General features: G+C 35.0%; 1 protein-coding gene across 1 annotated transcript in view; it reads right to left on the minus strand.

Moving 5' to 3' along the window:
* Nucleotides 1-221: 221 nt before the first annotated feature.
* Nucleotides 222-25346, minus strand: part of PSPC1 (paraspeckle component 1) — a 40452-nt gene continuing 15327 nt past the window's right edge. The window contains exons 7-9 of the mRNA XM_009955300.2: nt 8271-8328; nt 3985-4154; nt 222-707 (exon numbers count right to left, since the gene is read on the minus strand). Of these exons, the coding sequence (XP_009953602.1) occupies nt 522-707; nt 3985-4154; nt 8271-8328 (414 nt within the window). The 3' untranslated portion in view covers nt 222-521. The remainder of the gene's footprint in view (nt 708-3984; nt 4155-8270; nt 8329-25346) is intronic.

A 25346-nucleotide genomic window follows, 5' to 3' on the forward strand; every position in this document is an offset into this window, starting at 1 on the left:
AGTATCCTTGAGATATAAGATTTGATGCTCTTCAAGACGAAACAAACAAAAGCCGTTGTTATAAATCGTTCATACCATGTACTGCAACATGCAGTTTAGCTAAAACAGATCAACTATTAAGAATGGAACTTTCTTGACACATAGTAGAAACTACATAAGAATGAAAATGATGCCACTTATAATTAAGCATAAAATTATTCTCACCCAGTATTAGTAATAACATTCCCAAAATCCTTTCAAGTGTTTATATTTTATTGTAATCAGATAACTGCACGTTTTACAGCATAGTCACACATTGTATTTTGCTAGAGTCACAAACACATTGCCTTACATCATGATCTGCATCATTCTGCTCTATACTACAAAGCCTACGACTGAATACAAAAAAAAGTTTTACAAAAGAAACTGTTTTAAAGACTACAATAACAATAAAACCGTTTCCAGATAACAGCTAAAATTATAAAGGCATATCACTGTATAGTTTTACTGGAATTTCTAAACAGTACGGAATGAAATAAGTCTTAGTATCTGCGACGCTTGTTAGGTCCTTCAAAGTTGCCCCCTGGGTTTCCTCTACCAAAGCCACCAGGTCCACCACTCACGGCACCTACACCACTCATTGGCGGCTGAGGAGTTTCAGAGCCCGTTCTACTAACCAGAGGTGAACCCATCTGTGATGGACCTCCTTGAGGGAATCTCTCATTATGCTAATACCAGTCCATTTGGAACATGCCAAATGAGAGTTACAACAAAAACCACAAGTGATGTTGTCATGAAGTTCAGCGGATAGTCCAGCAGAATCAGGATCACACATAGAGGGAAGAAAGGAGCAATTCAATTAGTTATTATGGAAAAAGAGCTGAAAATTAAAGAGTGCTAATGTTACGCTCCAACTTTGTAAAGTAAATTAAAAACTAAAAATTTAAGTATTAAGACCAACTCTGGTGCTGAATGTAACTTCATCCTTTCAAGCACACCTGAAGCAATACATACTCTCTATGTAACAGAAAACCACACAATTTTATACCTGAGCTGTATTCTGCCTTACAGATCAACTACAATGCTTCTATTTTAAATAAACTGGACACATAAACATTTTCAAACTAGGAAAAAAAAGTCAGCTTTCCTATTTCTGGAGACTGCAGGTTTACTCTTTTAATAGCAGTACAACCTGAAGACTTATACACCCACATATTTGTGGGTATTTCAGTCCATACTAGCTAGAGTCAGTCTTTTATATGGCACTTCAGGAATCTTCAGTTAGACTTTTAAAACCTGGTCCAAATAAACTGACACAACTAGTGACAAAATGCATAACTGAACTGTGTTTAGATTAAAAAAACTTGATCTATATCTAAAGCTTAATCTGAAATATCAACGTAAGACAAAAATCCAGTTAATGTTCCACATTAATTTTCCCTAGTTCTGTGCCTAACATTAATAAAAGTATATATGCTCACACAGATTTATTTGGCTATAGCAATTAAGACCTAAACCATGCATCTGAGCACTTATAGTTCAGTATTTACACAAGTGTTTAAAAATTGAACCCCCCATGATGAAATTCAAAACATTAACTCGACATAACATAAAACATTAAAAGCACAGATATACGGTACAATAGATCTTGAACTCATCATTCATCTGCTGAGGAGAGTTACACTTTCAGAAGAAACTCCTTCTGTACAGAGATCTACATTAACTGCCCAGATATTCAGGTTCAACAGGAACATTCAAGAGTAGCACTTTATTTATATGACTGAATCACAGAAGAATTCTTCTGAAAGACTAACTCCAGTAACAGTAGTAGAGCACAACAGTTCTAAAATCTAATTCTTACACATATGATTTAAAAACAGTATTATATCTCTACAGATAAAAATATATGCAACTTGGATCATGGTTGTGTTTATATGCATTGTTCAAAATTTGTCACTGATAAGAAAAAAGTTACTTCAACACCTGCATAAATATCTACTACTGCCCCAAAGTACCTTAAAATCTGCAGTACTGGTTAAAATTGTTAAAAAATTATCTTTAACTCATGCCAGTTTGTTAGTAAAGGCTATGAATTTCTACAAATGGTTTATCAGATACTCCCAATCATCTTTACCATTTAACTTTTGGACAAAGGTCCAACAAGGACCCCTCTCTCCAGCGAACAAGAAAACTGCAGTAATTAACTACCTAGAATAAAGGGGGGGAAAGCTATTTTTGAAATGTTAAGTTCAAAGATTACCTATGTTTCAGAAGACTGCAGTGGAACAACGAGAAAATTGCTCCAACTTTCTCCTCCAAATCTTTGGAAAAACATCCAATTTAAAAAATGAAAACTGTATTTCTGATCTATAAAGCATATTCTCCATTTCCCTCAGTGGAAATTAAAAGTAACTCTTACAGTGTTTTAGTAGACAGCCCTCAAAGGATATTTAAAGCATTTTTCCAACAACAGGAAAAATACAGTAAGGGTATGCCTTTCTGTAGGGCATTTTCCAAATTAAAAGCCTTGGAGGTCCAAAAAAAAGGCATCTAATCTGTCCTTCAGTAGCATGCAGAAGAAAATGCAAGTAAAAAAAAAATTATTGTTTTTTAAACACATGTTTTGAAGTGTCATTCTATTTGCTACATTTCCACACCTGGAATGACTTTTTGTAGAAAAACAACAGTTTGAGATATATAATATGCTTTACAATATCATATTCTTTTCCTTGCACCTCTTTTTCAGTGTCTAAATAATCACAAGAGAATGTTCCAGAGGTGACCAGCAACACAGTAGAGTCCAACAAAAGCATATCTGAAAACAGTATTTTGTGAAAAGCATCCTCCCTGCTTTGTGAGAAACAATACAACTGATAGCTGGCTCCTACAATGTGAAGTGAGATCCCCTCCTTTAACTGGTAAAGCCTAGACTTATTATGTATTCTGTGCTCAATCAAAATCTCATTTTCCTCTAAGGAACAAAGGATTTTGTCCAAATTTCATTATACAGTTTGCTCAATTGAAGATGGATACTGTTGAGAAGTCACAGATTAAAAAAAAAAGTTACAAAATGCTTCTGTGTTGAAATAAAACTGCAATGGAATCACTGTTTAAACTGCATACTCCTTTGTATCACACCACCACTAGAACATCCCAAATATCTATTTACAGAATACTGAAAAATATGGAAAAAAACAGATTAAAAATTATATAGTTGTTTCTCTACATAAGACATTACAGCTAGGAAAGGTGGCTATGAGAACGGTGCAAAAATGGCTAGCGCTTTAACTGCATCCGGATGGCATATATGCTCTTGATAAAAAATCTCAGATGTATACAAGACATTCCCTACCACCCTTGGCAACTGGGCAATATTATTTTTTCTGTATTGATATGGCAGTTATCCCTAACAGCTGCTGGCATACTTATTTTCTAAGTGGCGTAGTTACTGTCATAATCTCATGCTTTCAACAGTGCTAGAAAGGAAATACAAAAAAACACTAAAGTTGCTTTAAGAAATTAAATAGTTTACACAAAGATATCTTCACACTACATAGCTTCCAACATTTAACTGTTCATCAAAAACCCAACAAGCTCATACACAGAATTTAGTTTCACAAAAGAAAAAACCAAAACCAGTAAATGCCTAAATTTACAGATGACTCTGGTATGGTGTTCCTTCTTCAGAAGAAGAGTTCATCTCCTGTCAGCGACAGGTTATACATGCAAAGTTTTGCCACAAGTGCTATACATTCTAACCTCATTCTAAGTCCGGTTACTGATCAAAGAACTCACCCCATTCCTAAGGGAAGTAGGATTTTCATAATATCAAATAGAGATTTCCCTTGCATGTTGTAAATTATTTGCACAAACAAGTTTTATCAATTACTTTTAACAGATTCAAAACACCTAACATTCTCACTCAGTGTGAAAATATCTTTGGTAACAAAAATGGGCCATGAGACATGACAGCTATTCAAAGTAATTAAATTCGTGATACGTTACCACTGTTCCATTATCTGGCATCATTGGTGTTCCCATATTTGCAGCTCCTTCTGGTCCCATGGAAGGACCAGGACCCATTGCAGGGCCAGGTAAAGTTCCTCTGTTGTTCATATTCATACCCATCATTGGAGGAGGGCCTTGGTTACCAGCAGGTGCTGGGCTAAACGCATCTATGCAAAACAATCTATACTTAGAGCTGTCCTATCTGAATTTTACAAGAATAAACAAACAATTTACAGTATTTAAAAAGCCAAATGTACAAGACTTCCAATACTTGAAATAAAAAAAAATATTCTTTGAGACTGTACATTTATCTCAATCATCTGCTTTTAAACATATTTTCATTAATGCCTATTATTTTGCATGACATAATCTGCCCGTGTATTTGAAAATCCTGAACTTTACAGCTAAATATAGCTGTTCGATTTCTGTGCAGGAACTGAAGTGTTCATACAGCCTACACATACAGTACACACACTATAAATTGGCAAAAATCTCAAAAGTGATTTCACAGTAATTGGCACCTATAAGGCAATTTGGCTCTTCGAGGATCATAATGTATTAAATATACAAGAACTCCTCTACCAGTACTATGTTAACTGTATATACTGTTACAGTACATTAGTCTAACGTCTAAAAGCAATACCAAAGATGATACTCAACTTCACAATAAATTATTTGTAATATGGCATAAATAAATCTTGCATTTAAATGTAATTTGTTATAGTAAATTACCAGAAAACTAAGGGAAATTTTCTAAGAATTGAAAATGACAAAACATTCTCCTGCAAAATTCTGATTTGCAGTAAGAGGTAGAAGAAAAGCTTAAAAACACCTTTTGAGGAGATCGTTTAGCTATAATCTTGTGCTAGGAAACACACTTTGCCAGTACCCACTACTAACATATTCAACAGGCAGGTAAAATTGCCTTCATAACATTTTCTCATGTTGTTACAAGAAGGAAAAAAGTCTGATTATATACATCATCCACATCTGCTATTATGAAATGTTGTAAGCACTGCTGGTGCTGCATTCCTGCCCCCCCCTCCCCCCCCCCACAATAATCCATCCTTTTCACCCAAAAATGTGCATCTAAAATTTGATAACAGAAGATGACATGGCTTTGGAATCTAGCTTACATTTTAAGTTGTGATAACACACAAGAATACCAAGAAATCTGACAAGTTGCTAGACTAATAAGCTTGTTATTTTTATTGCAAAAATCAATCTCTCACCTCTCATCACAACCAAAACTTCTTTAGTAATGAACATATAAATGTACATCATAGTAAGCAGGCCGTTTAGCACAGACACAGTACTATGATCATCTGCAGGTACGCAAAATTGCATCTGTATTACCTGCCCTGAGTACATGCATCACAGCAGCCAGTGAAATCACTGCATCCAAGATACTGCTGATAAAACTGCAGACCTGGGCTTAATGACATGCATTACACCAACTGCAAGCTGCTCAGCAAAACAATCCATGCAACACAGTAGCACATGTAACATGCTAAACAATTTTATTAGAAGCGATAGAGAAAAATCCTGTAATTTTGAAAAGCAGAACCCATTTGAGCTTAGTAACAAGAAACTCAAAGAGCCCTCCCTATGACACCAAGCGAAAACAAAGGTAGGCACAAGTTGGATGCTTCTTGCCTACCCACAGGCATGATCAGTTCATGTAGCAGATAGAAGACTGTGCTACAATTCCAGAGAACTACAGCTGAGTATGTCCCAAAACTGGTTTTTAGTGTCATCCGCTCAGCGACTAAATATGGGAAGAAACGGAGAAGTCTAAATTGCCAATATAAGGAGAAATCTTTATTTTCAGAGGCTAGAAGTACTCTGCAGAACTACCATGATGGCCACGCTTAGTGCTGAAGCAGTGACATCAACTAAAAGCAGTCAATGCTCAATTATCTGTTACTGACCTGCTTACCCGTTAGTTACTAGTTAGACTTAGGCATCTGGCCACACACAGGTAGTGTATGCTCATCCTTCAACTGCAAAAAAGTTCTTATCCTCTGTATCACACAAATGCACCCGTATTGCTTCCAGGGTGATGTATAGCGACATACTATCAAACCTCTGTATTATTAAGCAGTTTCAGGCAGAGTCAGCTCTGACAGGAGGACAACCAGGAAGTGTAATGCAAGGAGAGAGTGGGCCCTCCACAGTCCCAGCAAGAGCCCACTTGGCATTTTAGCTATACCTCAGAGGTCCTCCTAGCTCTGAAGCAGACCCTAAGAGCTAACCACTTGATTGCTTGTTCTTTTTGGTGGGACACAGGTGTTAGCAGTTAATTCACTGGACCAGGTGGAAAGCAGTCATCAGTGTTCATGCCACAACGCACAGACACTAAAAAAAAAAGGTCTTTTTCTGCAATCTGGATGGCTGAAAAACTACATTCTAGGCATCTAAATTGCACATGCCAAGGTCTGGGACAGCTGGCAACAAGTCATAGTCAATAACCCTCATCAATGCAGTGATAATTCCCCAAAAAGCCTTCCCCTCATATTGGGAAGTTTCTCAGCTGCACTTAGCATTATAGATCCAGTTTAGTGCTACGATGATCTAGACAACAGATACTGAAGACACTCCAGCTCCCCACTGTCCCACATGTTGAAAAGCTGGAAATGGCACAGGTAAAGGCCAGTTAAAAAGAAAGTTACAAGTCCAATAGAAACGTTTAGAAAGGATGCTAAGATCAATAATTAAAAGTTTACTATGTAACAGTCTACTGCAGATTTTTGGGGTTGGTTTTTTTTTGTTCCAGCAGCGTGGTTGTTAATGGGCTGGAGGAAAAAACCAAAACCAGTATCTCCACAGTGAGCTAACCTGAAAGCCAGATACCGGGGGAACAAATACCATCTTTACCTATTCACTACGGATATTTTTCCCTTTTAAAAATAGTTGTTCACTGTTACTGCAACTTCTTTTGGGAGCCACACATTTATTTCGAAAAGCATTGTACCAAGCTTAAAATCAAGTCATAACACAGAGTTTATAAAGGAAGACTATGATGAAATCACTGTTAAGCATTAAAACTTGACAAGAAAAGGGCTGTGAATGATTGCTATAAATACACATTTAATATCTGTATGTAAAAAGTGTATCTTGTGGATCTGGACAACTGGCACAGTATCGATATTTTCAAACTCTTCTAATTACATGACATTTTCAAGTAGACTGCAATAATATGCAATAGTACAACTACAGCATAGAAATAATTTAGTCACAATTTATGCTTCAGCTTATTACTTCTACATAACTTCACAATGTTTTCCTTTAGAATTATTTTTAAAGCTCTTCATCTTCACTGAAAGAAAAAGTCTATTTCTATTTTGCAGCTATAAATGTATCTCTAATAAATGCAAGGAAATGATTAATAATGATTTAAAATCTGGACCAAGCAGATTCATTAGTCTATAAATTCACAGTACTTACAAAGTCAGGTGATGAAGTTTACTAAGTTTTATATGTACTTTCAAATTTAAAATACACAAAAATAGTACTAAATTTTCTTTAAATTATCACCTTAATTAATTTTAAATCAACATTAGGAAGCTTCCAAAGGATATACATTGACAGTTAATACAGTTTAGGAAGATTTGGTTTTTTAAAGATATATTCTATGTTTCAGTCTTGTTTAAAAGCAGATATTCTGAATAAGATTCCAAACGGATTCAGTCTGCATACATGGAGCAAGCACTAACTAGTAAGAATGTACTTTTCTAGACTTCACAGTAACAGTTTTTAGCAGTGACAATATTTTAAGTCACAGAAGTGAACTGAGAATATTTGCAAATACAGACTTGCGATAAATTAGTAGAACACCAACCACATTATTCATTAATCTTTTGTCAGGTACATCAACAAGAACCTACCAATTTTAAGCTCTACATCATTTCACTGCATGCAACTACAATCCCACCTTCTCTGAATAGGTAGTCCCTCCAAAAGAATGCCAAATATTTTCTGAACAGAAAATTCCTCTTTTGTATCAGGTAATTTCTAGAGCATCATCTTTCCCTGCTTTTTTGTTTCTCTTAACTTGCACATCGTATTTTTCTCCCACAGCTAATCAAAAAATTAAAATATACACCTTAGGGGAAAAAACACAGCTGTTTGGAAGGAAAATGTGTGAGTTTTTTTAGCTTCCTAATACTGTTTACTCCTTTTTACCAGTAGTTGTCACTAATGAATAGTGCTTGAGTAACATGTACAGTCCCAAAGAAAAAGAAATTTTACATTACAGAAGCCTTTTTCCTTCAGATCCCTACCTCCCATGTTTATTGCTCCACGAGGACCCATATCACCCATTCTCATTTCCTGTTCTCTCTGAAAGTAAACATAGTTTTCATTGTCAACCTGTCATTCTTAGAACTTAAAACATTCCCATTCACTCCATGAAAATACAAATCTTCACGTTTCAAAACGTCTTCACTGATTACAAAAATGTACAAGGAATAAAGTTAACTATACTCCCCTGTTTTTATAAAATCAAATGGAATGATAAGTTAAATATAGCAGTGCTGTACATTTTTGCATAATACTAAAGATGAAATATCACAAGTTTCATTTATCAGACACAGCAGTCTGAAGTTCCCAAATAGTTACGTGATCAACTGCAAATGAACCCATCTTCACATAGTGTTTTTCATTAGTAATTATATTTACATTTTAACTGTAAAAATAAGAGGTCTGATTACAGTACTGCCTAAAGGCCGTGGTTCAATAATACAGTCAACCTGGCTTCGTGACTCAAAAATGCTTGTGTTGATTGGAAACCAAGCTCTGATGTGTTGTATTATGGTATATAAACTCAATCTATCAGTTCATCTTTTTTCAAATAGTTTTGACTTAACTTGGTGGTGGTACCTTTTTTGATAAATTATATCATGCTACAGATATGTTAGTTCAGATACTGACCATCCTTTATAAAAGGATGTAAATAAAATGTAGTATCAACACAAACTACATAAGATGTGTTTATTCTAAACAGACAACACATGAATTTGATCCAGATTCAACTGATGCTCAGTCATTCAACAGCCAAATAGTTCTGACATTACTGATCATGAACCACGGCCTGCTGTGAAACAATACTCAAAAGATTGTACCCAAAATCATCACTTAGGGGAAAATAAAGTATACCTATTGAAGGTAATTCCAAGGGATTTTAGTATTACTGTTTACATCAAAAGGATGAAATAGAAACAAATTCACAGTCCAAAATGAAAACTAAAGAAACTTACACCAAAAATTTGATACACTCAGATTTTCTGCAAGAATGTTAACATATATTCCACTCTTGAATGAAAACACATGTGCTGAGAATAAGCATATGCAAAAAAATTTACCTGATTCTGAAAATCATTCCACTTATGGTTTAAGAGTGTAAGTTCAGATGCACTTTGAAAACAATTCCATATACTAGGCAACTGGATCAGTCTTACTAAAAGCAGCCTTGAAATGGAAATATTAATCAAAGCAAAATACATTTGTAGTATTTTTATGATTTCACAAAACTCCTTTTCGTTCAATCATGTTTGGGATGCCAAACATGAGTCTTTATCTTCACATACTTAAAGCAGCAGATTCCAGTATTTGACAGAACAGAGTCAATAGTTTCATAAAATATCCTGGTACGGGAAATTGTCATAAGATACACGATAGGTCAATAACTGTTCCCAGTAACTCATATTAACCTAGAAAATGTTCTTAACATAAGACTGCACACTATTTTCAAAATAATATGTCTTAGAGTGGGGAGGAAAAGAAAGGCCTTGTAACTAAAGACACAGGCAGGTTTTAAGGTTTTTGATAAACACTAAGAAGGACCTCTTCTTCTGACACTAGAACCCACATTAAAACTTTCTAACAGGAACACGCAACTACTTTGTCAGACCTTTGACAGTAATGTCAACTGACCTTTTAAGTAAAATCAGCAACCCCGTTAGGATCAATCATACCCGCAAACTGATACCGATGAGTTAGTCAGAGAATCTGCACACAACCTTGTCGATACTACTCTGCTTTTAGACCTCAGCCCTGACATGAAGCAGAAGGAAAAGTGGTATTACCAGCCCTCATGTCAATCCCTAGCCCAACATGGTAGCAAACCACCGTGGCTATCAGTTTACATCAATCAGACTGTGCGTGCACGCAGGTGCGCACGTGTGAAAACAGGACGTGCCACAAAGAGGAGTGAGATACTCTTTAGCTACGAGGGGAAGCACCAGATTTTTAATTGCTGCATATAACTTACTTGATACATCTCAGGTTCAACTGAAAGTTGGTGTTCATTTTTTTTAATGTGAAATGTGCCATATAAAGCAGGGCCAACTACAACACCAGCCAGATAACAATGTTAAGTATGGAGCTATAAAGCTGTACTAGTTACTAGAACTTAGCCTGTTTTCTTTGCAAAGAACAGAAGCACTGGCAAGCTGTAACATACACTTTTTTTAAGAAGCACACTACATATCCTCCTAGCAATAAACCATATTTTTCGCAGCTTGAAACGCTACCAATCTTGTTAACAGAAGAGGGGTTGAACCTGTAAATTTTTGGGTTTTTTTTCAGTCTAGTCTAAGCTTTGTAACAAAATTACCATGAAGTAATCATCTGCCATTTTGCAGCTTTAACTGTGATGTTTAGTTATTACCATTTATTAAAAAACATTTCAGCTATAAATTCAAGATCCATAAACGTGCCTTATGATCTCTGCTGCCTGTTAATTTATCAACGTGACAAAAATTCTTATTATTCCTACTGTTGCATGTTCACAACTTATGTTCTTTTAAATTTTCAGCACAGGGAAATTCTTCTATACTGTGAACGCGGAATTAACAAATTTAAGATAAATTCCCTGTCAGAGAAAATATTCAATTTCAAGCGTGAACTGAGAGCATATATCATTAATGTAATTAAATGCTTGACATATTAACTATCAAAACATGTGCTTAGATAATTTGCCAAAACCTGTATTTGCAGCAGTCCATACAATAACAAAAATTCAGTCCTACTCCACACGCATCATGTCGTAGACAGCTCTTTACTATGTGAGCACAAACAAGTTATTGCAGGTAAGTTAGGTCAACTATTCCACGTGTTTTGCCCAAAACATGACAGAGAAAGGAATACCAACAGGTAGTTAGGACATAGCCGCCGAACAAGTGGTGGTTGATACTCCAGCCCACCCAAGGGCTTTGTTCTTGGATACTCAAGCCCTTTGCAGAACATAGTAATGACAGCATCTTCTCAGAGCTTCTTTTCCTCACTACGTGACTGCTCATTCTTCTGTTGAGTAGCAGCCTGCTTCAGTCCCTTCCCCAAAGCCATCCAGAACTACCCATAACAGGGAGTTAAAACTGAGCAGCAAAAGAGGAGGGCTAAACTTTTACTAGAGAAATATGTGGGGAGGCGATTAAGAACCTCTGAAGTCACCTGGTAGCTGGGAAAACAACTTAAACTGGAAGAGAACAAGAAAAATGGATGATATGCAATTATAGGAGGAAAAGAAAGCCGTAAGACAAAGAATGTGTAGTAAAGTATAATTTAACCTTCAGAAAGATTAAAAAAGCCTCAAAACCAAAAAACAAAGGTAAGTAAAGAATAATATCCTATTGTAAAAGGGTAATTGTTTACACAACTCAAAAGCTTTCCAAATTACTTCTGTTGCAGGATTCTTGTAAAATACTTCAGAACCCACTAATGAAAACAACTCTCAAGAAGGTCTGATTCATCCAAGTAATTTGCTTCTAGAAAAACTGCTATGATGGCAACTAATGCATTATATTTGCTAATTATTTTAGCTACAAGCATTAAAAATGAGATTTCCTCACAATTCCATCTCATTTTCATGTCAACTATAAAAAGTAGATCTACACAAAAATATTGAATAGACCCAGTTTTCAAATTACATATATATTGTACATTTAACACCGTATGGACTGTCCTCTTTTTACAAGTGTTAGAAACAAGATTTCTTGAGCATCTGAGGTATATCACGTGCAACGGTCTTACACCTCAATCACCACTGATACCAGTAAACTAGGTATACAGAGAACTGCCAAGATGATTCTTCTGGGTTTTTTTTAATGATACCAGGGTATTTTTAAATTCACTCTATAAAACCATGAAATTAACTGTTCTGAAGAGACACTTAAGAACTGATACAGGAGAATATATCAGCTGCAATTCCTTTTTCACACTGAAAATAGAAATACCAGTAGTCATTTACCTAACTGACAAACCAATACTATTTTTCCCAGAAACACGCCTTGCAATTGCAGCAGCCCAAAGAAAATTAAAAATCTTGTCTCCAAATGATGCAATATTCACAGTAACAAAACTGTAAAAAAATTTATGGTACGGAATACACACAGCATGGAATATTTTAGAATACCAAAAAGCAAGATATCAACAGAAGTGTTAAGACGACAGATTATACAGTTTTCTTCAAGTGTTTGTGGGCAGGAGATGCACTTCCCAATTAACACAGGAGTATTCACTCACCTTTCAGCTAAGGAATGGTGACCAAAATATCGCTAAGACACAGCATCAAAAAAAAAGCCTTATCAAAAAAACCAGAACACTTACCCCATAAACTTAAAACTTGCATATTAAAATCAGTAACTTAATCAGCACTTTATCTAGGTTGCAGTGTAGTGAACTGTAATTCACAGTGCTGCTGATTCTCACCCGTTTCATTAACCAGGAAACTGAACTCTATTCTCTAGCAGACTTTATATTTGTCAAAACAGGTACAGTATTTCTGTACCTCTTACTAGAGCTCATTGCTCCCTTCTAGAGTGGTTTGTCTCATTAAGTTCTTTCTAGAACAGAAAAATTATTTCCAAAGGCCTCTCCAGGAGGCATAAAATTGCACCAAATTGTAATTTACTGAAAGACACCTATATTTTAAAGACACAAATCATATAAGTAGTTAAAATTGCTGGTTTGGTAGTGAAAACTAGAATTTGGGGGATACTTTTGACTGTGCATTATTTGTCTTTTCCTCAGAATATTTTACTATTTCACTCCAATGACTAGCTCACTGAAGTTGAGCTGCCAGCAGGGAGTTAAAAGTAATAAAAGCCTTCTCTTGCACCCACCCCTCTTGTCACCTTGCCCTCTTTGGTTTATCTATCAATTAAGATCTATATCTAAGGACCAAAAGTTACAATATCCCAAAATAGTTCATTTTATTCCCGTCACATGCAGTAACAGTAAATTATTTTAAATTAAAAATACTGATCTTCTTTCAAAACCCAAGGTTTCTGTGTGTTCCTGAGCAGTGCAACCTGAATCCAGACCTAATCCCTCTTCTGAGCTGAGCATCATACGAGATGATTCCAGAGATCTCCTTCCAGCCTGAACTACTCAAGAATTCTGCAAACTGAATGACAGGTCCCACACATAAGTTTGAAAAAAAAAGTAAGCTCTCTTACCTCACACAAAATTACACAAGCAAATACATTAAACCAGACAACAACTAAAGCAAATGTGGCTATGAAACATGTAGCAAACAGGAAAACTACACAGCCCTATTTTAAATAGGAAATCTAATGAAGAGGATTTTCATTAGGTTTAATAGCTGTCAACAGGACTCGATCTTTGACAAAAACATTCTAACAGGGTGGCCCAGCCTCAAACCATGACACAGGGCTAGACCAGAGAGTTAAAGGAAATTTCCTCCTTGGTGACTCAAGTGGTGAACACAGCTGATAGAAGTGACTCACTAAGTTACATCATTAAAAACCCTAAACATTAAAAAACATATCACATCAGTAAAAACAGGAATACGCATTGCATGAAATAACAGATACGCAATCCAGTAAATGCTTTAAGTTGGAAAAACATTCTTAATGGTAGTAACAACAATAATTACAGCTGTTGTCACAAATTCTGAGGTCCTTTATGGAAACATTTGTCATTAGTCCAGTGCATTTCTTAAATTCTTTTAAAACTAATCAACAGTAAAAGTGTAAGAATGTATTTGGGAAAAACCCCCACGCACCACATATTTGCTCCCAAAACAGAAAGCACAGAACAAAGAAGAAAGGTCTTCAACTCCTGTGGGTCCTTCCCTCATTCCCCTTCTACATCTTTTGGAAAGCACTCAGCTGCTGAGGATAGTCCTCAGCATCTAAACCCCACAGAAAAACATAAATGAAGTTAAGCCAAAAATATTTAATACTCCAAGCTCAAGTTATTCTTTAAAATTACAAAAAATAACACTAAATTTATATTAATGTACCTACCACATACTGAAAATATCATTCTTAATATACCTTGTAACATACACTAGTATATTTTATATGAAATTAATAAACAACTGGGTAGGATAGTACTCCATTATACAACTCCATTAACTAGTTATTGAAAGGCCCCTCAGTGCCTCACCTAACACACATGAACACTGGAAAGGATAGAAGTGGATTGCAGTTTTGTGTGTGAGGGAGAGAGAACACACACACTCAACACTACCTTATGGGTTTAGAAGACACTGTTTTCAAAATGAAAGTTACATATTCCCTCAAATTCACTTTTATTTTAATACCAGTCATTTCTGATCTTTACAACACGGAAGACAAATTTAAGATCATCCTTTGTTTAGGTAAAACTAGCATCTACTTTCCAAAACACACAAGTTGTTGTTTGGGGGTTTTTTTGGGAGACTATGGTGTTAAGTAATTGTGATTCTCCCAGGATGCTTCATTTAAGTCATCCTATAGCAGGATGCAAAACCCAAACTAAAGCAGCACTGACTTCCTTTCAATGCATCAGTCCTCACATGACTTTTAAGTCAGGTCTACTCTTGACAGTTTCGGAACAGAAAGCAATTTAATCACACTAATATTCGTCACATTACAAAGATATTTAGGGGACACCTCACTAACCAGTAACATTTAATAATCCCCTGAAATAAAATACTATTTAATACAGAAGACAGCACCTCCAGGCTAATCTAAAACAGGTAAGCCCCCAGACCACCTGGAGGCCCCTCAAATTTGTGAGCACCAAGGAGACTGAGAGATCCCAGAAACTGCAACACATTTTTCCTAAACACTTTACACATTAGCGTTCAAAAAGAACGTCATCTATAGCAGCTCCTAAGTCTTATTAATGCAACCTGATTACAAATACTGAAAACATTCAAGAATGAACAATCATTACATTACTATTATTTTCAAAATATACTGCTGCAAGTAATCTTTTTTCTTAAGACTAGTTTCAACATGACTTGTAAGATTTTAAGTTCTCCCCAAAATCTATGTCAAAGGACAGCTGAGTACATTAATATACTTGCTGTTCTTACAACTTCGATAAGAAAAACTGTATTTCGTGCTTTCCAAACACGATTGCTGTTTATAAGAGGCAGCAGTCCACACGTTGCTCTTTCCTTTGTAATGCAGAAGAACCATTATCTACCAGATTTTACTTACATTTCAGGTGTCCTTTTCTCTTATTTGATTTTTTTTAAAATTCAAAGTGTTCTAGTTAATCCCACTTCTAAGAAAGCAAAGCTGGGACGTCCTGTAGAAGATGAGTATACACGCACACAATAAAAAAAAAGTAAAACTGGATCAAAACGGTTTGTTGGGTTTTTGGTTTTTTGGTTGTTTTTTTTTTTTTTTAAATAAAACGTGGATCAAGATGCCACCACTGAAAGAGGGAAGTGAATTCATTTTTCACAACACAAAAGAATCACAAACATTCCTGTTATTCATCAACCTCCATATGGCACATGGGGCTTGTTCCAGCCTGGAAATATGTTTCTGCTACTACTTCAAAATTAGCAAAGGGAAAACTAAAAACCTTGTAGAAAAACACTGATGCAAGAAGGCAAGTTAAGAGCCGGTTGAAGTTCTTTCAAGAAAATGTCAACTGAAAATGGCTAATACCTTAAAGTGAAACCTGTCTGCAGTAGTGTCACTCTCAGTAAACTGTTAAAATACTGTCAAAATTTTATTTTTTTAAAAATTAGAGTTTGGGGTAGAACATAAACTCAATTAGGAAAATAGTCCAAAGTACTTGCAACCGTTATACAATAGAGACATTCTCTCACTCCTGTGTCATGAGAAGCAGAAAATAACCACTGCTCTGCTCTGAAATATAGGAATAAAGCAAACTAACGGGAAAAGACAAATGAAATTCAAAATTACGTAAAAAAAATGTGAATAATCACTATTGATTTTCATCTCAGAACAAGTGAACAGCAGAACACTTACTGAGACAGAAAAGGCAGTTGTATAAACCTTCATGAACAGGCACTTCATCAGTCATTGATTTGGATGCAGATATTCACCCATGTTCAATATTAAAAACGGGCCACCACTACTACAGTAGCGGTCCACATGCCTAGAGAGATTTTTCTGAATGTCTTTATCTAGTGACCTGAACTAAACCTGAGAATAGCAATCTTTCCAGAAAATATCCAAAAGTCAGTAACTTGAATAAAAGCACAAATAAATATATTTTCATAAAAGACCTTATACGCTTTTTAATGACTTTTTATCACATAAGCTACTGCAGCTTCGTTTTACACAGAACTCATACTTTCAGAATGCTATATTACAGGCCAAAAATCCAAATGGCAATCTAACTTGATAACAATAAAACATTCTAAAGTAAGCCACGATCTACTGTAGAACCTACTCTGTTGATTACAGAACTTTGCTTCATATGGCGATTTCTGTCTTTCCTGCTTATTTGTCTTGTAGTTACGTACTGCTTCTCTGAATTTTAATACTGCATTTAAAACACTGCACTAATATATCATTATTTCTTATTTTTTTCCCCACCTCTCCCACTTCCACTTGTTATAATACAGTAAAATATTGTATATACAACATCTACAGAATAAAAGTGACTAGAAAGGTTCCTCATTTTCTCACAATCTGATATTCACCAGCCAAAAAAATTAATGTATACAGAAGGCAAAATCTGGCCCCAAACAAGCTGCATATAAACAGTTGCTAGGAATAAAGTCCAAAGGTTTTAATTCCATGCCTCTATTCAATCATTGTTACGTCATCTGTTCAGGTAAAGGAAAATCCTACCATCTCCCTTCACTGTCTGTGGTGGTACAGATGAAGCACTCTCTGAAGGTATAACTGCAAAGACAGATTATTTTTTTCAAATGCCATTGCTGTTGACTGAGAGCAAACAGTAACAGAGTTATTCTGTCAGAATTTCCCCTTGATCTATCAACTAACACTCATCAGGAAAATAAAATTTTGCTTCTCAAATATTTTAAGGTCAAAGTCGGAAATAATTTTTCACAAGACAAAGGTGCTTAGAGAAATTTTAACAAATCTGGAAATCCTTTAAAAAAAAGGAAGGTATCTATACACTAACTCTCATAATAGCAACTTCCTCATTACAACATTATGTCAATTAATTTGGTTCTGCCAGACTTAAGAGCCACTGTAGATCCACAGAACCAACATATAAAAACACTTCTCCCGTTTCTATTAGCTTCATTTTTTGAATGTCAGTAACAAAATTAAAAACAAATTAAATACAGTTCAACAGCTGAACATAATGCAAATTTTTTTTCATCTGTAATCGATTTAAGGCACTTAACTGTTTACTTACCTGCAAAACTACTTTCTGAAAGTAATATCCACCACATCACCAAGTTCACAATTGATACATGTAATACAACTACATTAAATTCACAATACATTGACATCTTCAGAGGCGTATTAGAGAATCTTATGCTGCAGCTTAGAATTATTCTGCTTTTATTTTAGCTGAAGGAATAGCAGGAGAGCAGGTAAGTATCAAACCAGATATCCATAGGAGCACGAAGGATACCTTACTTTCACAGAGTAAGTTGTAAATTATTTCATTTAAGATGCACTCCACAATTCACCCCAGTGGGCATGGAGTTAAACGGCTGTTTAACTGGTAACCAAGTCTGGACTAAGGGTACCATCATGCAGAAATACACTAAAATATTCAAGTGAAAATTGGGTGCTGTAAAACAATGCTGCACGTTAGATTTCACAACCGCTAAGTCTTCCTTGCACAGAAAACAAATCTAGGCAAATATTAAAACAGTGAACATTGGACTGATTCTAAACAACCATTTCCCCCAACTGCAAGATCAAGGATGAGATGAAGTGAAAGTCATCAGTGTTTACTTAGAAAAATTAAACAGCCACGAATATCCTTTATCATGAAGTGTTTATGTAAAAATCTAACTACTTAATTGAAATGTTGAATATAACACTGCAAAATCAACTTCAAAAACTTTAAAAGCAGCACTAGTTATAGCCACAGTACACTAAATATGACTCTTTGCTAGACTTTTTATTAATTTTTCCTCATCAACTAGATATTATATATGCTGACTAAAGGGTAACCAAAAAGAAAGCCCAATTGTAGTTGCTGTCCTGTAACCGATCTGAGTTACCAAGTAATTAGAGTATGCAAGTATTCACCAAAAGGAAGCTGAAAGCCAAAGTTTTTCATTGCTACAAAGAGGTCCTGCAGGAAAAACTTCTCATGAACATATGTAGTCTTTTATACATATTATGAATGTTGCTTACAATCAGAGTACTTCAATGTTTAAGATTTCCCCAACAAAGTTCTGGCCTGACCACGCATACAGCACTTAAACATACAAAACATGAACAAAGAACCATCAGTGAAACTTTCTGGCACAAAACCAGGCTCCAGAGTTTTCCAGCTAGTATTTTATACAACTTGGAGGCCATTTAATGTAAAACAGGAGCAAGATGAGGTAGACTTGAATAAAGAAAGATGCTTACCATTTGAATAAACAGTTTTCTGACAGAGGAAAAGAATAAACATTGTACCAGGCAATTTAGTCTTTTAATCTGAATAAATCCAAGCAGATTAAGAAATATTTCTTTCTAGCTAAATCCCCTGACCCAAGTCCACACACAGTTACTCCTAAGCTACAATGTCTGCTTTCATCAAGATAACTAACAAAAACTACGATTTTGTTTAGGTACTATAGACCCAAAAGTCAGAATCTTGTTAGGGACACAATGGACATCACAATGAACAGGGACAAACAAGAACAGCTGGTTCTTACCTAAAGAACATGCAAGTTCACCTATAGATCAACAAATGCTTAACAATTGAGGAAGGGCAGGGGTGGAATGAACACAAAGACTCTGTAAGTACATCAAATTTTTAAAGGATTATAAAAACTAGCACTACATACAGAACAGAAACAAAGCCTGAAGAACTTAATTTTGACATTATAGCATCTTTTTCAGATCTTTTGTATCAATACATTTAGAAGAGACACTTACCGGCTAACCGGCCACAAGTATATCAACAAAATGGCATTCAGCAACACCAGTAAAAGCAATGTGCTTCACATCATGTACAAAACATCCTACACAATGCTAAGCCTAAATTAGTGAGCCATTAGCTGCTGTAGGAAATCATAATGGGGACAGACTTTTTAGTAGGGCCTGTAGAAACAGGATATGGGGTAATGGTTTTAACTAGAAGAGGGTAGATACAGACTAGAAATAAGGAAGAAATTTTTTATGATTACTGTGGTGAAATAACAGAACAGGTTGCCCAGAGAGGTGGCAGAAGCCCCATCCCTGGAAACATTCAAGGTCAGGTTGGACGGGGCTATGAGCAACCTGATCTAGCTAACGACGTCCCTGCTCACTGCAGGGGGTTGGACTAGATGACCTTTAAAGGTCACTTCCAACCTGAACTATTCTGATTCTAAGATAATGTTTGAGAAAAACATGCTTAAATGGTAAACCTTAAATATATTGGACTCTAAATATTAATTTCTATTATCCAAGACATTAACTTCCCTATATATGAACAGTTACAAAACAGCTCCACAGAATCTCTTTTTTTTTTTTTTTTTTTCCAAAGCACCCTACTTATTAGAAATGCTAATTCACCTAACAATAACAGCTCATCTCTGGAAAATTAACATGGAACCTAAAGAAAGACTTGATGGAAGACAAATACCAGACTTAAATTCCATATTCTTCATGGAAGATTTAATAACTCAAACCAAGCATTAGGTCTGTTAATGAGATAAACCTACCTGATACCTACACTACAGAAAGAAGGCTTGTGAAATATTCATGAGAAAAACCCGAAATATTTTAATTAAAAAAAAAAAAGCATTTAGCCTGGTATCAAGAGACAGGCAACGTCACTAAGCCAAGTTAATGTCTATGTCTCAGTTTACTGCATTAGCAAAATTAAAATTTTCTACTCGGAGAGCTACGGAAGCAAAAGGTCAGGGGCTTATAGCTCACACTAAGAAAAAAAAAAACAACAACTACTCAGAAGGCACTACCTCTTGAGAGAGAAACCAAATCTATAAATAAGCTCTCCTCACACTAAGCAACAGATCTAGTAACATGTTTCCTCGTATCAAAAAATTTCTACAGGAATTTCACTTATTGCTTCTTGGGTGTTTTACTCTTTCTTTAAACACAGACCCTTTGAATACAGGCAAACTTTTCTAAGCAGAGGAACTTATTTTGGCTGCAAGTCTCACTGCCACCAAGATCTCAGGATTTAGACAGGTGGATGAGTCCAAAATAGGTACCAAGTAGATAACTGAAACTGAAAGTTAGTTTCTTCTTAGCCTGGGTAAATACGTGTACAAACTCCAAGTCAAACTTAACTCCAGTAGCTGAGGAAGAAAAAATGAAAATTATTAAAGCAAACATTAATTTTAGCTTCTTCAAAATATGTAGGGCATTTATCAAACACATTAATAAAGGATTTTTCTAAATTATTTATAAAAGTCTCATTCTCACTTGTCAGAAGATGAAAAACTGAAGAACCCAGTATTTGAGGAACTTAAGTTAGATAAGTAGTTTTTTTTAACTTGTGAGCAGTTACAATTTTCAGAAACTATATTAAAAATATGGAATATAGACGTAGTACATCTGCTCTTTAATAGATTTTTTCATTTTTATCTGTAAAACCCATAAAATAGGAGAAGCAAAGTATGTAAATGGAGTATTCTATAAACAAGCATACCAGATGCATTTGAAGTCTTTCCATTAATAATTGAACAAAAATGGCATCTGCTAAATCTGAGGCCTCACGGAACACTAGGACTGACAAGGACTGACATTATTTTGCCATTACATATGAGGCATCTGACAAGTGTTCTTTCATTTTCTTGATCCATCAGTCTTACTGAAAGAAAATTAAGTTATAAACAAAACCAGATAACCTAAAGAACAGGGACAGAAAAATTCCTTATCAATTACTGTAGAAGAGAACAAACCCAGGAACGGTTACAAACAGTACCACAATACCTAAATTCTTAACAGAGACTTATGCACATTTGACAGACCATTAAGGGAAAAAATTACTTATGAATGGTCACTTGTTCTGTTCGCAAGTTCACATGAAATAAAGATTAGTATGTTCTAAAGTACTTTGTGCAAACATTAGATGATGGCAACAGAGTAAAAGATTTTAGTCTCCTAAATATCTATAATGCAACACAAGGAAAACTTATCACACTACCCTAAATATTCACAGTTCACACATACTGAAATACAAAGTTAGAAATTAAATGTAACATTGTAATGACTATTTGCTCCATTACTGGAAAATTAACTTAAGTAGCATCCTTAATATATAGAAAAACAATCTAGAAAGTTAACTATGAACCATCCTAAAATGCTCATGAAATAAATACTTACAACCAACAAATCTCTTATTCCATGAACAGCTTCAGTTTATGCATACAAACATATAATACTCTACAAAAAGATGGCTGAAGTTCTGCATTGATTTTTATGCACTGTCTTTTCGTACTAAAAGCAGATAAAGTATTTAGTTTCTGAAAATAATACTATGTGAAAAAGGCCTGTAAGGAATTATTATTCTTACCTAAAGCACCAAATTTAGTATCTAACCACTGAGAACCAACAGAAGAAATGCAAGATTGAAGTATATGTCTACTGATACATATCACCGCAATCCTGCAAAAATAAAATTTAGTGCCACTGCCAAAACTAAGACCACCCACAAAACCACAAACTGCATATTTATAACCGCTTGCTCAAAGGCCTAGCCTATCATATCGCTTTATGCATGGGAAGAAACTTGATCACTGAAGTAAAACCACTGCCAAGAAAGCAGGAATGTTTTGTCAGGTTGGTTTTTTTCAGTTGCATATTTAATGATCTGCCTTTCTCCAATCTAGTTTTACCTTAAAAGGCTTTTAATGTGTCAAACATTAACTACTTCTTCCACAAGTATGTATGCTGGATTGCAATAAGGAGGTAATTCATCTCTCCCAACCTTCTACAAAAGAGCTTTTATAAAGCACCTTCGCTTTTTAGCAGTTTGTGAAGAAACACAGACTTTATTCACACAACCTTACAAAACTTCACCACCATCAGCTTCATTAAGTACAGCAGGCTATCAAGATAAAACAACCAAAATTTATTATAGTAGAAAGCAGATCAAATTTGAAAAGATCCCTGGAAATTTTTATTAATTTATTTATTATTGGAAATCTGCCTTAGCTTAGTTTAGTTCTGAATTAAAGTAGGCCACAATTGTGCATTAAGTGAAAATTCAAACTTCTTACATAACTGGGGCTTTTGAGCATAATGGAATCAGAAGATAGGAAAAAAAACAAACGCAGTTCTACTCACGTAAGAGCCAACAAGTGCAAAAAATATTCCTGAATTACAAAAGTCCAAAGAAATCTAACTGACAGTCTTGTTGCAAATATGTCTACTACTTAACTTGCAAATGAATGTACAAGTGAGGGATATACCTCAGTAGGCTCAAAATAGTAACTGCTATACATTTATAAAACACTTATAAACCGCTCTAAGGACAAAACTCTTACAAGAAAAGACTAAATATCTGTGGTATTTTTCAATCCAGTTTCTGGCATTGTTTTGGGATGTGCTTTTTTACTCCCTTGCTCTCATCTGTCTTACAGCTTTTGATCCAAGTCCACTACAATCTCTGCTGCTGAGGCAATCTCCACTGCTTTAGCAGCTGCCACTTTATGCAGATACTTATCCAACATACTTGAGCAACAGGGCCTCTTTGTAAGAAAAATTAAAGGAAAGAAAAACAACATCTAGAAATAACTCTTGAAAAGAGTAGGAGACAAAAAAACTTAAGTATTTAATATATAAAGTCTTATATGAAAGAATAGTAAGCATTCAGATGTTGAAACTGATGAATTCACAAGAAAGTTCCTTACATTTGCAAGTTACACTTGAAAAAGGGGGAGTTTCCCTGGAGGGAAGAGGATAATGACACTGAAAAATCTCAACTCCCTCTTTATATCATCAGTAAGAGCAGCTGTAAGCTGTAGGCCTGTATCATAGCTATTGTTTCATTAAGTACAATACACACCCGACACTATTTTGCAGTGTTACTACAGAATTAAATTTGTGCAGCATAAAACTGAGACCACAACTCCTACATATTTTGGTCTCTTTTGTAGACACATGAAAACAATTTCAATAACCTAAATCCAAATCACTCTTTTAAGTTGGTGACAGGAATGGGAGTAGTTCCTGGAACCGGAATTATTTGGTAAAAAGGCTCTGATTAAGATTCAACAATGTAAATCTACCTAAGCCATTCACAACTGGATAGTAACCATTGCACAGTTTGAATAATTACTGTATTACTAGCACTCAGAAGTACTATTATTGAAAAAAAAAATTAAAAATTGTGCTGCTGAAAAATAAAATACTGTTTCCAATCATCATCAGCAAGCTCCTCTTTCAGCAAGAAATATGTATGCAAAATAAAAATTACAAAAATATTACATATTAGCAAGTTTCCTGATTAACCTATCATTAAATTAGAATGCATATATATTGAGCTGCAACAGCAGATTTCAACTGACTTTTACAAAGGGAAAAAACAACTTATCTACTAGAGATCACACAACTAGATTAATAAATTGTTTAGGCACCACTAGGCTGCCCAGTAGATTAACAAGCAATGCAATCAATTTTTTAATGTACAAGCATCACCATGAACAAGAATGCTTCTGGAAGAGAAATCTCCATACAGAAAATATGTTTATCATCTGTAACTAAACCAAGTAACTGGTAACTGCGTTAAACTTGATTATAAGATGTTTTTCAAAAGTAGTTATACTGAAAAATCAAAGTTTAACAAGTTAGGGAACAGATACAGAAAGAAACTTTAAACAGGAAAGCCTAATACTGCAGCCTTATATGAGAGGTTACAGTTCTGGCTGTCATGCACTTACCATTTATGTCCTTCTTTTATACTGAACAGTAAAAAGGGATAGGATATAAGTGAATGAAGCTTACTTTTCAAGCTTTTAAGAAACAAAAACAAGGATTAGAAACAATTATTGGTTTCCTTTTAAATACACAGTTGGCAGAATACTTCAATATGTTATAAAGATTAGGCCAAAAGAGTTTATCAAGACCTGATATGGTAAAAACTATCCACCAGTATCATAAAATATAATTTTCACCAAGAGGCAACTTTTCAAACAGACAGTAACTTTTTTCAGCATATCTACAATGGTAATCTGAGACTAGAAGTAATTATCAAATGAAGTCTGTTCACAGTAAACAAGTATTAGTAAGAATAAATAAAAAAAATTTAGTTGTATAAGAAGTTCTACTAAATTGAAAAAAGATTTGATGGATCATTTTGCAATCTCCAGAAATGGTTTACAATTCTCCTCTACTGCAAAATGCAAAGGCTTTCTCAATTCCCATTCACACTATGCAACTTAATTACAGTTACCTAAAGACATAATGAACTCCCATGAAACGACAGGCCATGCTCAGAGCTACACATTATCAGAAACAGTTGCTAAAGAAAGTAAATAAATGCATCACTTCCAATTTTGTTTCAATTTTTCCTTTTAGAGTCAAAGGACATTAGAAGTAAAACATAAGTCAACACATGATCACAACACTAAAGCCTAGTCCGAAGACTAGAGAAAGCATTTTTAATTATTGTATATGCCACTTCAACTTCACATGATGTTAAAAAAACCACCACCTGTACTATATATTCCTTTATATAACTTGTAACACTTGGTAGGGCTGTCACTGCACAGACACATCTACATATTCTTGCAGTGTATTAATTAGTTCCAGATGAACACACAATTCCAGTAATTCAACTCAGTGGGAAAGTTACACTCTTCCAAAGCATTCTTCCACCTTTACCTTCCGCCCCCAAAAATTCATCATATAAAAGTGGCAAAAATTATGCATAGTGATTGAAGTGCTTTCCATGTGAACCATTCCTCTTCCCTCCTTACGCTACATTTTCGCCACATCCAGCACACCAACTCGAATAGTTTCTGTTCACATAGAGTT

Source organism: Leptosomus discolor, chromosome 1, assembly GCF_034619465.1.
Source record: "Leptosomus discolor isolate bLepDis1 chromosome 1, bLepDis1.hap2, whole genome shotgun sequence".
Lineage (NCBI taxonomy): Eukaryota > Metazoa > Chordata > Aves > Leptosomiformes > Leptosomidae > Leptosomus > Leptosomus discolor.